Source organism: Apis florea, unplaced genomic scaffold, assembly GCF_048593485.1.
Source record: "Apis florea isolate Af1SG1 unplaced genomic scaffold, ASM4859348v1 contig_24_pilon, whole genome shotgun sequence".
Taxonomy (NCBI): domain Eukaryota; kingdom Metazoa; phylum Arthropoda; class Insecta; order Hymenoptera; family Apidae; genus Apis; species Apis florea.
Window position 1 is genome coordinate 240125 of NW_028256597.1, and position 13885 is coordinate 254009.

Genomic DNA, 13885 nt, shown 5'->3' on the forward strand with positions numbered 1-13885 from the left:
ATCACGCGAGCTGTGTGGCCTCCCCTTGGCCAATCTTTTTCCTCGCTTCTTAGCCTTGCCCATGCTTCCTTGTGAAATTAGTGTCAAGCTAATTTCATGGCTGAATTTAGAAAACTTCTTTTGATCGTGTGTCTTAATGTTGCCCAACTAACTCTCTACGATCACCCTCCCCCTCCCTTCCTCCCTTCACCACCCTCTCTTCCATTTCTCTTTCCTCCTGATACAATACCATTTCCATGAAATAACAATTGCTTTTTAACGTGAAGTGCATTATGAAACTTTTTATCGAAACAACTTTTGAACTTTCACGCGTTTACGAAAGAGTATCAACATGCGATTGTTAAATATTGCGATAATAACTTCCAGTAATATCGAATTTGAACTAATATAGCTAATATAATGTGGCAATGCAATTTAGTTTTTGTATTTGACTATATTTTATTCGCGCCATGCGCCTGCGCAGTTCCTATCTGTAAGTATCTACGCATACGTTTATCCCACATATGTATGAGTATATATATATATGTGTATAATTCAACTTTTCTTCAAAAGAAGAATATCATATGTATACCATTTATTTTTTCCTTACGAATAATATTTATCCATGTACGATAAATGATTAATGATAATAAGCTAAAGTATAGTAATAAATTGAAACATGATTTCGAAGATCATAAAAATTTCATTGGCTTGTCCACGGCGTCTCTTAAAATGTAGATTCAACGAAAGAAATAGTGTATGTACTTACAATCATTTATGTTGATTAGTTTCCTTGAGGATATCGGAATCTGGCACACACTAATTAACGTTATATTACAACACTTATACAACACTTATATACGATATAAAACTAATTAAATCAGGACGATACGATCACTGCTCTAAATAGCGCACCAAGTTCAAATTGAACTTTCAAATACTTTAGTTCCATTACTGTCGCAAGAGTGCGTAAGAATCTCAAGTGCCAACCTAAAGAAAATAAAATTGAATATTTATTTAAATTGCAAATTTTTCAAATAAATAATATTTGTATTATATATCAGATCCTCAAGATGCATGAAAACAATGATAAAATTATACAAAATTTTATAAAACATAATATTTCACAAGATTTGTTCTAAAGTCTCTAATTTATTTTTAAATTTTAATTTATTTAAAAATCATTTTTCTTACGAATTTTAAAGCTTTGAATTTTTTAAAAAATTTTTTAAAAGACAAATTATTTAAAAATATATATATTTTTATATATTTTAATATTTATTTTCTCTTATTTCACATTACATATAGTAATTTACCGCCATCTAGTGCCTGAATTTATAAACTACGTATATAGCATACAAGAAATTGTGTAGTAGTGAATATTCCGTTAGTACGAGGTATTGATACTGTGGTGCTGTTGTTGCGATGTAAAAGGTTTGCATGTCGGGCGGGTCGAATAGATGATGTAGAAATCGAAACTGCGACAATTTTTAGCATTTATACTTGAAAATACGTTACACGACAAAAGGTGAAGGTTTTGTGTGTTTTTTCATTGAAAACGAAATATTTTTAAATAATTCATTGTGTAAATATTATCATATGACAGATGGGTATTCCTCGTTGAAGTCAGTGCTAAACGTTCTAACTTGAATATTAATTAATGTTATTTCTTTATATGCAATATTTCCCATCGATCAAATCGTTTATTCTTTTTCAATTAAAAAAATTTTTTATTTGAATATATATTTATTTATTGTGGAATAAAAATTGATCTGGACCTGACGTCATAGAACAGAAATCAATAATCTCACTAAACGCAGTTGAAGTTCCGTTAATAACTTTTACGAAATTTGTCAAGAATTTTAGATTCCAACAATGTGATCGAAATTATTTCATACATTTTCATATTCTTTTGTTAATAAAGTGTTTATGAATATTGTTTAGGTATTAAGAAAGTAGCACAATGATGTCTGACAGAAAAGCAGAACTTGAAAGGAAGAAAGCCAAGCTTCAAGCTATTAGAGAAGAAAAAGAAAGGCGTAGAAGAGAAAAAGAACAAAAAGATGTAAAAATATGATTTTTAATAAAATTTTATATTCAAAATTTTCTTGCATCGTTTGTTTATCTTTTATATTTTTATATTACAGGTTGAAGAAGCTACAGTTCGTGCTGCAGGAGCAGATAAAGATCATCGCAAAGAATTGGATGCTATGCTTTCATCTTTGGGTGTAGCACCAGTATCAGGTAAACAATTATATTTTGATTTTATAATTTATCTGATTTCATATATATTTTATTTTATTCACAGATGTATTATCCAGTTTATCTAGTATGAATTCCTTAACTCCAGAACAAAGTGCTAATGCTACTCCTGATGCTAGTTTACAACCGTCTAGTATAAATTCTGCTCAGAGGTATTTTTATTATTTTAAATAGTTTCTAATTATTATATACGAATATATATATATATATTATTTAACTTACATTTTTCTTTATAGCATTAATGCTAGGAAGAAGAATAGAGAATTAACAATTGTTTCTGTGGCACATACTAATATTCCACCAAAAGAACCAGTGGTATATACTAAACAAACACAAACTATTCAGACATCACACACATCTCACGACGGTGAGTCACTATATTCAATTTTTAAATTGTTGCACTTTGTGTTATTTTTAAGTGTGAATTTAAAATTATATATAGCTATATATATAAAAAAATTTTAGTGTTTGTATAATATATTTATAATATATTTAAATTAAATTAAAGTATAGTATTGACATAAGAAAATAGAATGTTTGACACTTATAATGAAGTATATGTTACTATATATTATTTATCTAATTGAATACATTAATCTTTAATCCTTTGCATTCCAATTACTTTTTGATTAAACTTATTCAAATCTTTCTATAGTAAATTAGATAAATTTCTTAAATGATTAATACGATGATTTTTCACTTGTTGCTTGTATTTTTAAAAATTTCTTTTATAAAAATATAAAAAGGGAAAAAAAAATAAGGTTTATTTTAAATATAAGAAGACGATAAAAATAGTATATTTCATATTTTTCAATTTATAACAACAATTTTTTTACTGTTAATTAAAATTTTTATGTTAATTTATCTTATTTTTTTTACACATTATCAAATATTGAAAATTATATTATTACAAATTATTAATTATAAAAAAAGAGCAAATATATCTATTTCTTCTCTTAAATGATTTAAATAAGAATACAGAGGATTAAAATTTAACATTTTTTTAGTATTTCAAAAAATGCTATCACTTTCACATATGCCTAAACATAGTTGAATATGGTAAAGTGGGTGGTGTATATAAGAATTTATATATTTTTAAAACATATATGCCATTAATGATGTCATTAATAAATATTTCTTAATAGTTTTTAATTTTTAAAAGTTAATAATATTTTGTAATATTTTAATCAATATATTTATTGATTGTATTATACAATTAGTCACGCCAATATAACTTGTTTATAATATTGATTTTATTGTGTTAACAATGAAAATTATTTCTCTTATTTATATTATGTTGTATGATTAATTTATGATTAACTAATGAGGAAACTTACATATTCTTAAAATATGTTTATAAGTAATATGTTACATATGTGTAGTGATTGACATTTTATTTCTCTCTTTTTTTTTTTTTTGTGTGCGCTAGTTTTTATTTTTATATTTTCAATTGAGTTTTCAATAGTTTTCAGCACTTTTTGAATAGACAAAATATTTATCTTAAAGGTGGTATCTATTTACTTTTACATTTATTAAATTATGATATTTCTAGATGTGTGAAAAAAATAATTATGTTCTTAAATATAAAATATTTTTTTGTGTGAACAGTTTTTAAACATATTAAAAAGTGGATTCACTTCTCTTTTATAATAATTTTTTTCAGTACTAATAAGAATAATAACAAATTAATTTTGCTCCTAATATTTTAAATTTAATGTTACTAAATATTAATAGTATTGTGATACATAAATATTGTGTTCAAGTACAGAAAAATATTATTACAATTCGTATTTTGTTTTAATAATACTGAGTCTTGTTATAACTGTAATAAAATCTTTTCTAAGGGTATTCTAACAATTAAATAGCAAACATTATAATATTTTTGTTTGTAAATTTTTACGTATTATAAAGGGAAAGTATTAAGTAGAAATGGATAACACCTAATACAAAATCAGGTTGTGGAAACAAATATTATCTCTTGGTGGTGGAAATTACTTTTTTAAGAAAATGTTTTTCCATTTTATTAAACCGCAATTTCAGTTAGTTCTAATTTTCAATATTTTATTAATTTCCTAATTTTGTTTTTTAAACAATTATTAAATAATCATAAAAAACAATAAAAAATTTTTATTTCATTTTTCATACCACCTACTTTACTATTTTGTGATTAGTATTTATATTTTAATATGAATTTTGGAAATATATTCTAAATATATATTATTCATGAAATAAAATTCAATATGTTTAGCAAAACATATTAATGTTTATAATGATTATTAATTTAAAAAAAAAAGGGTTCAATAAATATGGGATATGTTACGTGTTACATGCGTGTCCCGATACCTAACTGATTTTGCGGCATTATTAAATATACGCGTATTCCATTGTCTTGCGATACAAATGGTCAAATCAACTGGTGTTGGACATAAGGACTGTCCGCATCTTCTTCTGCATACACCATCTACTCCTCCTGTTCAACAACAACACCAACTCACTCTTACTCCGCAGGCTACTTTGAGACTGACTGGTGGCGTCCCAGGAAAGGTGGGTCTGCACCAAACTACCTATGTATGTTCTGTCTTCTTTTTATTACCTTTCCTATTATTGTTGTACAACAGTATATAATAGAGGTAGATACATGGCTATCTATATTTATAAAAGAGAAATGTAGAATCAAATCTGAAAATATTTTGATTTGTATTAATTTTTATTAATTTTTATATTTATATTTTTATTTATTGTTAAATATTATTAAAAATAAATCAAATTATGATTAAATTTTATGATTCTACAGTTCTAGTTAATTTATAAATATTGTACATGGAAATAGATAGATATTGAAATATAAAAATTTAAAAAATTTTTTTATATGAATTTCTTTAAATGTAAAAAAAATTAAGAATTAAATAAATTAAAGTATTAGGATATTTTTAAAATATTTTAAAAATTATAAGAAAAATTTTAAAGAATATTATATATTATTCAATTATTTAGTTATAATGGTAATATTTTATCTATTACTTCCATATACATCATCTATTTGTTTGCATAAATAAGCTTCTAACGTGCTTTACATAATTTAATTTAATATACTAACATTTTATTAAAGTTATATATACAACATTAACATTAGGCGTCCTGTTTGTTGGGAAAATTTAAAGAACATTAAATAAAAAGTCAGTATACCTTGACTCATGTGTGCTAGCAAATTTATTAAACAAATTAATAATTATTGATATTTTGGATATGAATATTTAGTAGACAGCAGCATTGTCTTAATTGTAGTAATTATTGTAATAAGTTAGCAATCCAATTTTTTAGTATTTCATTCAATATTCAAAAAGAAATATGTACAATATTTAAAGATGTTATGTAATGTCCATTATTTTTTATGTATTATAGTGTGCAAAATGTAGCGCATTATGAATTTGTTTAATCCTTTAATGAAATTTTTATTTTCAATTCATAGTAAAGTTTATTTCTGAGACACTTAGGGGGGTGAAAATAAGTGTGACAAGGGATGTAAGTGAGATATTGAATTTTACTTGTGAATAAGCATCCATTGGTAGTCACATTAGATAACAAATATTTTATTATTTTATATTAAATAATCAGTATAAAATTTAAAAGGTGTTAAGTTATGACAAAGATTGAAATTATATTAATTGAATTGTGCTTCAATAATGTAAGAAGAATTGAATATGTATGTTTCCTCTTACATATATACATATAGGAATTACAGCACTGCATAATATAAAAATTTACAAATATGTATCCACCTAACTACATTCAGCGTATAAAAATTTATTGATTAAAATTTCAATTCTCTTTTATCATTAACAAATGATTATAAGAAATTGATTTTTATAAAGATAAATATATTTGTAGCAAGCTGTATAAATGCAATATAAAAATGTGCTTTGAAACAAGTTAGTAAGAAAATATTAGAAACATTGCTTAGAGTTTTTAATTATAATATATTCTTTTTTTACTTATTTTTCTTAAATATTTTATTTATAAAATCATTTTTCTTAAAATGCTTATAGTCTGAGTGTAGAGAGGTGCTATTAGTGTAGTGCATTCTTAAAAGATTGTAACTAAGTGCAATTTTTTTCCCTCCTCTTCTCAGCTCATGCATTCGACTATTACGGTAAGTTATGATTTCTCTTGGTTTTCAACAAGTTTTAGGTTCAGATTTAGGTTTAGATATATTCCGTTTATTCTCTTAGGATTGATAGTATATAAAGTATACGAATATATAAACGAAATATATAAAGATTTAAAATTATTAGAACGATATGAATATTTAATAGTTAAATTTTATGCAAATCTCTAAATTTTACATTAATATAAATTTTGTAAGGTAAGAGAATCATGAAATGGATTACCTTTCATTAAAAATTAGTAAGCTAGAAAATGCACACTCTCTCCTCTCTTTTTCTCTCTTTCTCTTTAGCTCAAATATTCACGTAAAAGTTCAATAGCAAAATAAGCTAAATTTGAATTAAATTTTATCAGTATTGTAGATCATAAAAATGGCTCTCCACCCAGAATCTAAAATATCTTTGCTATCTTGTATCTTGCTTTGGACTTTTTGGCTCTTTTACTTGTTATGTTAATCTTTTTTTTATTGGTGTATTTATCTTTAGTTTCTTTATTTATTATTTTTTTAAGTATTTATCTGACATCCCGATTCTCAAACGGAAATATTTTAACATTTACACAATTATAAAAGCATGCACTGTAGATACATCAATGAAAAGAAATGAACACATAAATTTGTATAAATTTTTATTCTACAATTTGAAGTGTAATTCTAAATGCTTGTTAAAAGTTAGATTTACCAATTTATACTTAAAGCACAATGTAAAAAATATTTAACAAAAAGTTATTTTTAAACAAAAATTAAATTGCAAAATGTAGTTCCATGTTTTGTATATATTTCAATAAATATTCTTAAAATATCTTTTAAACGATATTCAACTCAAAACACAACTCAATTCGTTATTAAATAAATATATTTCATGAATTTACAGACTACCTTTGGAATACTTAAGCCATTCATTTACAATTTAGTTAAATAAAAAATTCTAAATAATATAAAAAAATCATATTTTTATTTTTATTTATTCATGATTCCATGGTAATTAATGATAATACTTCTTTTTTATTGATCAAGTATAAAGAAAGAAATATCGTTAAATAATAAAATCATGTTTATTCGATAAAAATTTATAATAGAATTTTATATTTGTAAAAAATTGAAGTAATACATCAAATCATTCGATATTGTGTTTGAAACTGGGATTGTCTGAAACAAAAAATATTTTATTCTGCGAATATCCATTGGCAAATCTTGTCACAACTTAACGCACCTTCCAGAGTTCTCGGCGTGTTCTCACGGTTATAATTTTCGTAATTTTTGGGTTACTATAGTGTACTAACATGGGAAAGGATGTTATGGTGTTGGAGCCGGTAAATATTGTGTATAAGTAAAGTTTTATTAAAATAGAAGAAAAGAACACAGCAATGAGTTGACTGTGGCTTGAGCTTTTAGTGTCGCAAAAGTTCGATTTGCAAATATTGCTTTTTAACAGCACGGTTTCGTTTTTTGTGAAAATGATATAGCAAGAAAATTCATTGAATATAACGAAAAAGTTTTTTAAAAGATTATTTGTTCACATAGAAATACATTTTGTGAGAATAATACAATATATATACAATTTTATTAATATATTTTATTTTTTCCAATTAATTTGTCTCTCTGTATGTTATATAATATTCTATGATGCAATTTTATTTTGAAAAACAATTTACATAATTTTATTTCGTATATTTAAAATAAATCTATAAGGAAAAAGATAGACTTATATTAATATAAATTAGATGTAGTAGATGTCGGAGATGTCAGTCTATTATGTTAAAATATTTAAATTTTTCGAATTCTTCCTCGAATTCTTCATTTTTTTTTTTTTTTTTTGTTATTCTAAAAACTTGTTTCTCACACTTTTTAATGTTATTTTTCATAATTTTAATTTATTGTAACATTAATATTCCCTTAAAAATTTTAAATTACCGTTAAATTATAGCTTATTCGACAATATAAAAAATATAATATAATACATTCATGATGATTTTTAACTGAAGTTTATTCAAAAAGCCTAAAGGGATTGTAATTTCTTAAAAATATATTACATATATTATTATAATATTAATTGAATTGAAATTGTATAAAAATTTTGAAATCGATACAATTACGATATATCGATCCCTTTGGAGCTTATATCTTATTTAATGAATATAAATATACAGGATATATTATACATAATATATTATGCATGTTTATAGATATATTTATAATTAATATTATCATCTCCGATCCAATATTATCATTTCAATCTTTCTAGCTAATTGTTGATGTATCTTGCATGACGAAGGAGAAACATTAACGAATAGATCTTGTCTCGTGATTTTATTGAATTCTGAATTCTAATTTAACAATCATATTATATCGTAATATATATATATATATTTTTTTTTACGAACTAGTTTTTGAAGTAAAATTAATTAATTTTATTGGTACGTCAAGGAGAAAAGAATATATATTTCCATGGTATACATCAATAATTCTCTACGAGAGACATGAAATCAGAAACAAAACACAAACTAACATAATGAAACACGTGATTGATTGACATTTTCTTTTCCCTCCTTCAAGACGAGTACAATCTAAATCCTGGTTTAGAATGGGAGGACGAATTTACAGGTAGGTAATCCTCTCTAAAGACGGTTCACTCTACCATAATTAATATCACCAGTTACAAGAATTATTATATATTCATTTTCACAAAATTGCATTTGACAAATAATACTTTTCGTTCAAGTTTTTTTTTCTTCTATTCAGTTATTGTATTTATATGCACTGAAAGGAGGGAACTTGTACTATCGATTTACACTCGAAGTTGCTTGATAAATCATCAGATTGTTAAGTAGTTTTCTTTATGGTTTTGTTTCGTATAACTGTAATATAAATCTTTGCTTCACTTGTTCATGCATGCGTAGATATATTCTTTATTATACACGTACTTACAGTTTTCACTTAGAATTATCCATTATCTCTCACTACGCATGATCGAGATACATCATTAATAAATCATTATATCATTCTCATTTCATTTTACATCTAGGGAATATTTTGTTTTCAAAGCTTTTAGATTTAGATTAAAATTCATTTCCTTTCTTTATAACGTATATTTTTTTTTTTCATTTTGTATATTTTCTTTTTTTTTTTTTTTTTTTTTTTATATTACATTCATATTAAATTATACATATTCTCTAGAGCTGCTGCATGAGACTTGGGAAGTTGCGTTAATATACCTCCACTCGATTTTTCTATCTTAATTTTTTTAATTAATTAATGTGCAATCTTCAATGTTCCAAAATTCGTGATAAGAATGTAGCTCTATTCGTTAATGGATACTTATGTCGAGAATATTTATATCAAATGATGTTTTTATATATATATATATACATTATAACGCAACGTATACTTCACTTAAAAAATCATCGATCAGTCTTTCACTTTCCTCGACTCATTCTTTCATTTCATTTGCGTTTATTCTAAAATCAAGGGTGGAGAGATGATTCGTTTCGAATGATTTTCATATCAATCTAAGGTCTCAGATGAAAATGATTAAAGTTTTTATTTGTATGATCCACCAACAAGCAGTCCACCTTCTTTACGTAATTAAATGTCATTGCATGAGATTTTATTTAATTGTTTATCCCAGTGATTGTTCGCCTTTAAATCAGTTATTATTCTTATTATTATTATTATTACTTTTTTTCTTTTTTTTTTTTTTTTAATAAATTTTTTTTATCTTTTCTTTTCTTTTTTTTTTTTTTTTTTTTTTTTTTATATATATATATATACTTCTACTAAAAGCTTTTGTAAGAAAGAGAGTTGCATCCCTTCAATTTTACGCTTTCAAATTTGTTCATTTGGCAAAAAGTTTTATTTTATCTTTTATGATATTACTACATTATTACACGATTACGCTAATATATTCCAAATTGACAATTAACCAAAGATTTACACAAATTTGCACAGATATGTGCATGCATCGCGTTTTCGCTCTCTTTTTATACTTTTCTTATTGTTTCGTGCATATTTTTACGCAATAGGTCTTTGCAATTATTATTTTACATAGAATATCTCGTTAGGAGGTACCAATAAGAATACGTTCTATTATCACGTAGTGTTCACGAGATGTTATAGTCATTTTCTTTTTCCTTTTTTTTTTTTTTTTTTTTTTTTTTATCTTCTCTTTTCTCTTAAACGTAGCGCACTCGAATCTTAAAAAAGTAGGGCAGTTTTGCCAGAGGTAGATAGATATATCGAAATTAGGGTATTCGTGGCGGAACCAGCTTATTCACCACAGTTTTGACATTTGATGATGGCCAAGCCGAAGACGAAGAGAACAGTTTGCCGCATATGGACGGTTTCCAAAGCAAGCTTCCACCTGGTATTCTTCCCCACGGTTTGCCACAAGTTAAGGAAGTGCAGCCAGCGGTTACACAAGTGGAGCAAGAGAAGGAAAAAGAAAAACCTAAAGAAGGTAATTTCACGCTTACTATTACTATATCGATACTAATCGCAATTATTATCTATAAATTTTAATTTATCCACACAGTACAAGAGCTGAGCGAGGAGGAGAAACAAATGATCATACTCTCGGAAGATTTCCAACGATTCCTCGATCGTACTAGTAGAATTGTAGAAAGGGCGTTAGGAGAATCGGTTAATATTTATAGCGATTATACTGGCACTATGGATGGCGAGGATGGGATGTGAGTATAAGATAAATATCGTCTGACAATCTATATTCCTTATACTCATCCCCCAGGGACGAAAAGAATCATCAACGTTTATGGTTGAATCGATGGTTCTTCTGTGATCGATGGTCCCGCAATCGATGCGTGACCTCTATGGACTGGTCGCCTCAGTTTCCGGAACTGCTCGCAGCCTCCTACAACAATAACGATGATACCCCGAACGATCCCGATGGGGTGTGTTTGGTTTGGAACACAAAGTTCAAGAAAACGACGCCAGAGTTCATTTTTCATTGCCAATCCCCCGTCATGTCGACCACCTTTGCACGATTTCATCCTAATTTAATCTTAGGGGGTACTTATTCCGGACAGATCGTACTCTGGGATAATAGAGTACAGAAGAGAACCCCTATTCAACGTACTCCGTTATCAGCAAGCGCACATACCGTGAGTTGTCCGACAATCATTCAAGTACGTTTTTTTTAACGGTATAATATTAATCGTATTAAGAATGAAAACATTTCTCTCTAGCACCCTGTGTACTGTTTAAACGTTGTTGGGGCACAAAACGCGCACAATTTAATAAGTATATCGACCGATGGAAAATTGTGCTCCTGGAGTTTAGACATGTTGTCGCAACCGCAAGAAACGTTAGATCTTCACACTAAACAATCGAAAGCAATTGCAGCCACTTGTTTAGCATTCCCCCACGGTGATGTTAACAATTTCGTTGTAGGCAGTGAGGAAGGAACCGTATACTCTGGTAAATAATCATTTTTAAATCAAATTAAACGCATACATGATATATCTTTTTATATATTAAAATTATTATCATCATCGTTCTTTAATAGCGTGCCGTCACGGTACAAAAGCAGGTGTATTGGAGACTTACGAAGGTCATCAAGGACCAGTTACAGGAATTAGCGCGCACGCTGTACAAGGTGGAATAGATTTCTCGCATCTATTCTTAACGTCGTCTATCGATTGGACGATCAAACTGTGGAGCCTTAAGGAAAGCAAACCTTTGTACTCTTTCGAACATAATGGCGATTATGTTTATGACGTTGCGTGGTCGCCTACCCATCCGGCTCTATTCGCTGCCGTAGATGACTCGGGACGATTAGACTTGTGGAATCTTAATCAAGATACCGAAGTACCTACGGCTAGTATTGTAATTAATGGATGTCCGGCTCTGAACAGAGTTTCATGGACACCGAGTGGTTTACACGTAACTGTTGGTGATGATTCTGGAAAAATTTGGGTGTACGATGTTGCCGAGGTAAGATCATCTTGTATCGATCTTTATCTTATTAATTATTTTAATTCAATCAAGTATTTAGCGAATAACAACGAGTTGAATATTGAATATTTACGTCTTTTTTGAACGTGTAGCATTTGGCACATCCAAGAATTGATGAATGGAATAAATTTTTGTACACTCAGCAAGAATTGAAGCATAACAAAGCCGATGAAGAACTGCATAAACTTAATTTAAGGGAGCCTACTTCTTTAACTTCCATACCCCCGCTGTTAACGACATGCCCTCTCAGATAAAGGTATAATATTTTTTTTTTTTTTTTTAAATTATTGCTAAAGTCGGCTTGAATACTTTAAATATAAAAATCAAATGAATTAAAGATACGAATAATCATAAAAAAAGATCGTAACAGAAATGAAAAAAAAAAAAAAGTGTATTCTACTAACTAACAATTTATAGGTGTATTCTTAATTAAAACACACCTTTGTTCTGTATAAAATTATTAAACAGCAAGAGCAGCATATTAGTAGTTTGTTTACGAGCAATTGCTGTGCATTCGAATGGCTATAAATTCCACATGTCCAATAGAAGTAATATATATCTTGACCGAAAAACTTTATCTCATTAGATTATTAAGGATGTGTACAACATATCTGTGCATGTAAATAATAAATGCTGTGAAGCACGATTTAAATCGATATATTGCAAGAAACTAATTAGAAGAAATTTGACAGTATCGGATAATAAATTATAACATGCATCAGATAAATTGTAATATAATATTTTATTATTTTGAATTTTTTTAAATATATTTATATTTTAGTTTCAGAATTAATTTTCAAAAATTCATATTCATTTCGTGCTAATATTTCTCAACTAATGTATTAAAAATAACACCAATAGGATATTTAACTATTGAAACTGATCTAACTTAGTACAATAATTTTTAAATGATTTTAGTATTATTTATATTCTCATAGAAACTTTAACATAATTTAAATTTCACATTTTTTTTTTTTTTTATAATGTATAGCTCATAGCTCATAGAAAAAAAAAAATAGTAAAATTTATCGAATACATATTGTCTATTAAAAATGTAAATATATCATTATTTTTGCGTTATTATAAATTGCTGGGCTTTATCTAAAATGTGATACTGTTATATAGTGCTATGTCCAAATATGTACTTCTGCTCAAGTCAAGCATATTTTAAAGCATAATTTTTTTTTTATAAAAAAAAAAATCATTTAATTTACAATTTATTACACATTCGATAATATTCTGAATGCAATCATATATAACTTTATTAATGTTTTTTTGTATAATGCGAATTTTTTAAATTTAAGTTACGATAAATAATTGTCTAGATGAGTTAATCATATTTCTTCAATGCTATAAATAAAATTTTATTTAAAAGATTCTTACGTGTTAAATTTATCTAAGAAAAATAGTAAAATTATTTTACTAACACGAGCGTATGAATTGTGTGTATAATTGATACATAAATTTTCTATTAAATACTTCGTAATTACATTTCAGGTATCATAAATTACA

General features: G+C 26.5%; 1 protein-coding gene across 34 annotated transcripts; it reads left to right on the forward strand.

The window, feature by feature from the left end:
* The first annotated feature begins 1348 nt into the window (after positions 1-1348).
* Positions 1349-13751, forward strand: sw (cytoplasmic dynein 1 intermediate chain short wing). Of its 34 annotated transcripts, none has more exons than XM_012488431.3 (14): positions 1351-1507; positions 1924-2044; positions 2127-2223; positions 2288-2393; positions 2478-2608; positions 4750-4809; positions 6371-6391; positions 8960-9007; positions 10683-10859; positions 10935-11091; positions 11148-11520; positions 11605-11836; positions 11925-12352; positions 12466-13751. In XM_012488431.3, the coding sequence occupies exons 2-14, from the start codon at positions 1943-1945 to the stop codon at positions 12625-12627; spliced, it is 2094 nt and encodes a 697-aa protein (XP_012343885.2). In that variant the 5' UTR covers positions 1351-1507; positions 1924-1942; the 3' UTR covers positions 12628-13751. The 34 variants fall into 34 exon arrangements, with proteins under 34 accessions (XP_012343944.2, XP_012343974.2, XP_012343998.2 ...); XM_012488453.3 differs by having other exon boundaries at positions 10707-10859; XM_012488381.3 differs by having other exon boundaries at positions 1364-1507; positions 4672-4809.
* The last annotated feature ends 134 nt before the right edge of the window (positions 13752-13885 follow it).

Excerpts from the sequence above, each read along its gene's own strand:
- sw (XM_012488381.3), top strand. The coding sequence starts at position 1,943 with ATGATGTCTGACAGAAAAGCAGAACTTGAAAGGAAGAAAGCCAAGCTT. Across the intron at positions 2,045-2,126 it reads GAGAAAAAGAACAAAAAGAT|GTTGAAGAAGCTACAGTTCG; the intron begins GTAAAAATATGA and ends TTTATATTACAG. Across the intron at positions 11,837-11,924 it reads GGAAGGAACCGTATACTCTG|CGTGCCGTCACGGTACAAAA; the intron begins GTAAATAATCAT and ends GTTCTTTAATAG.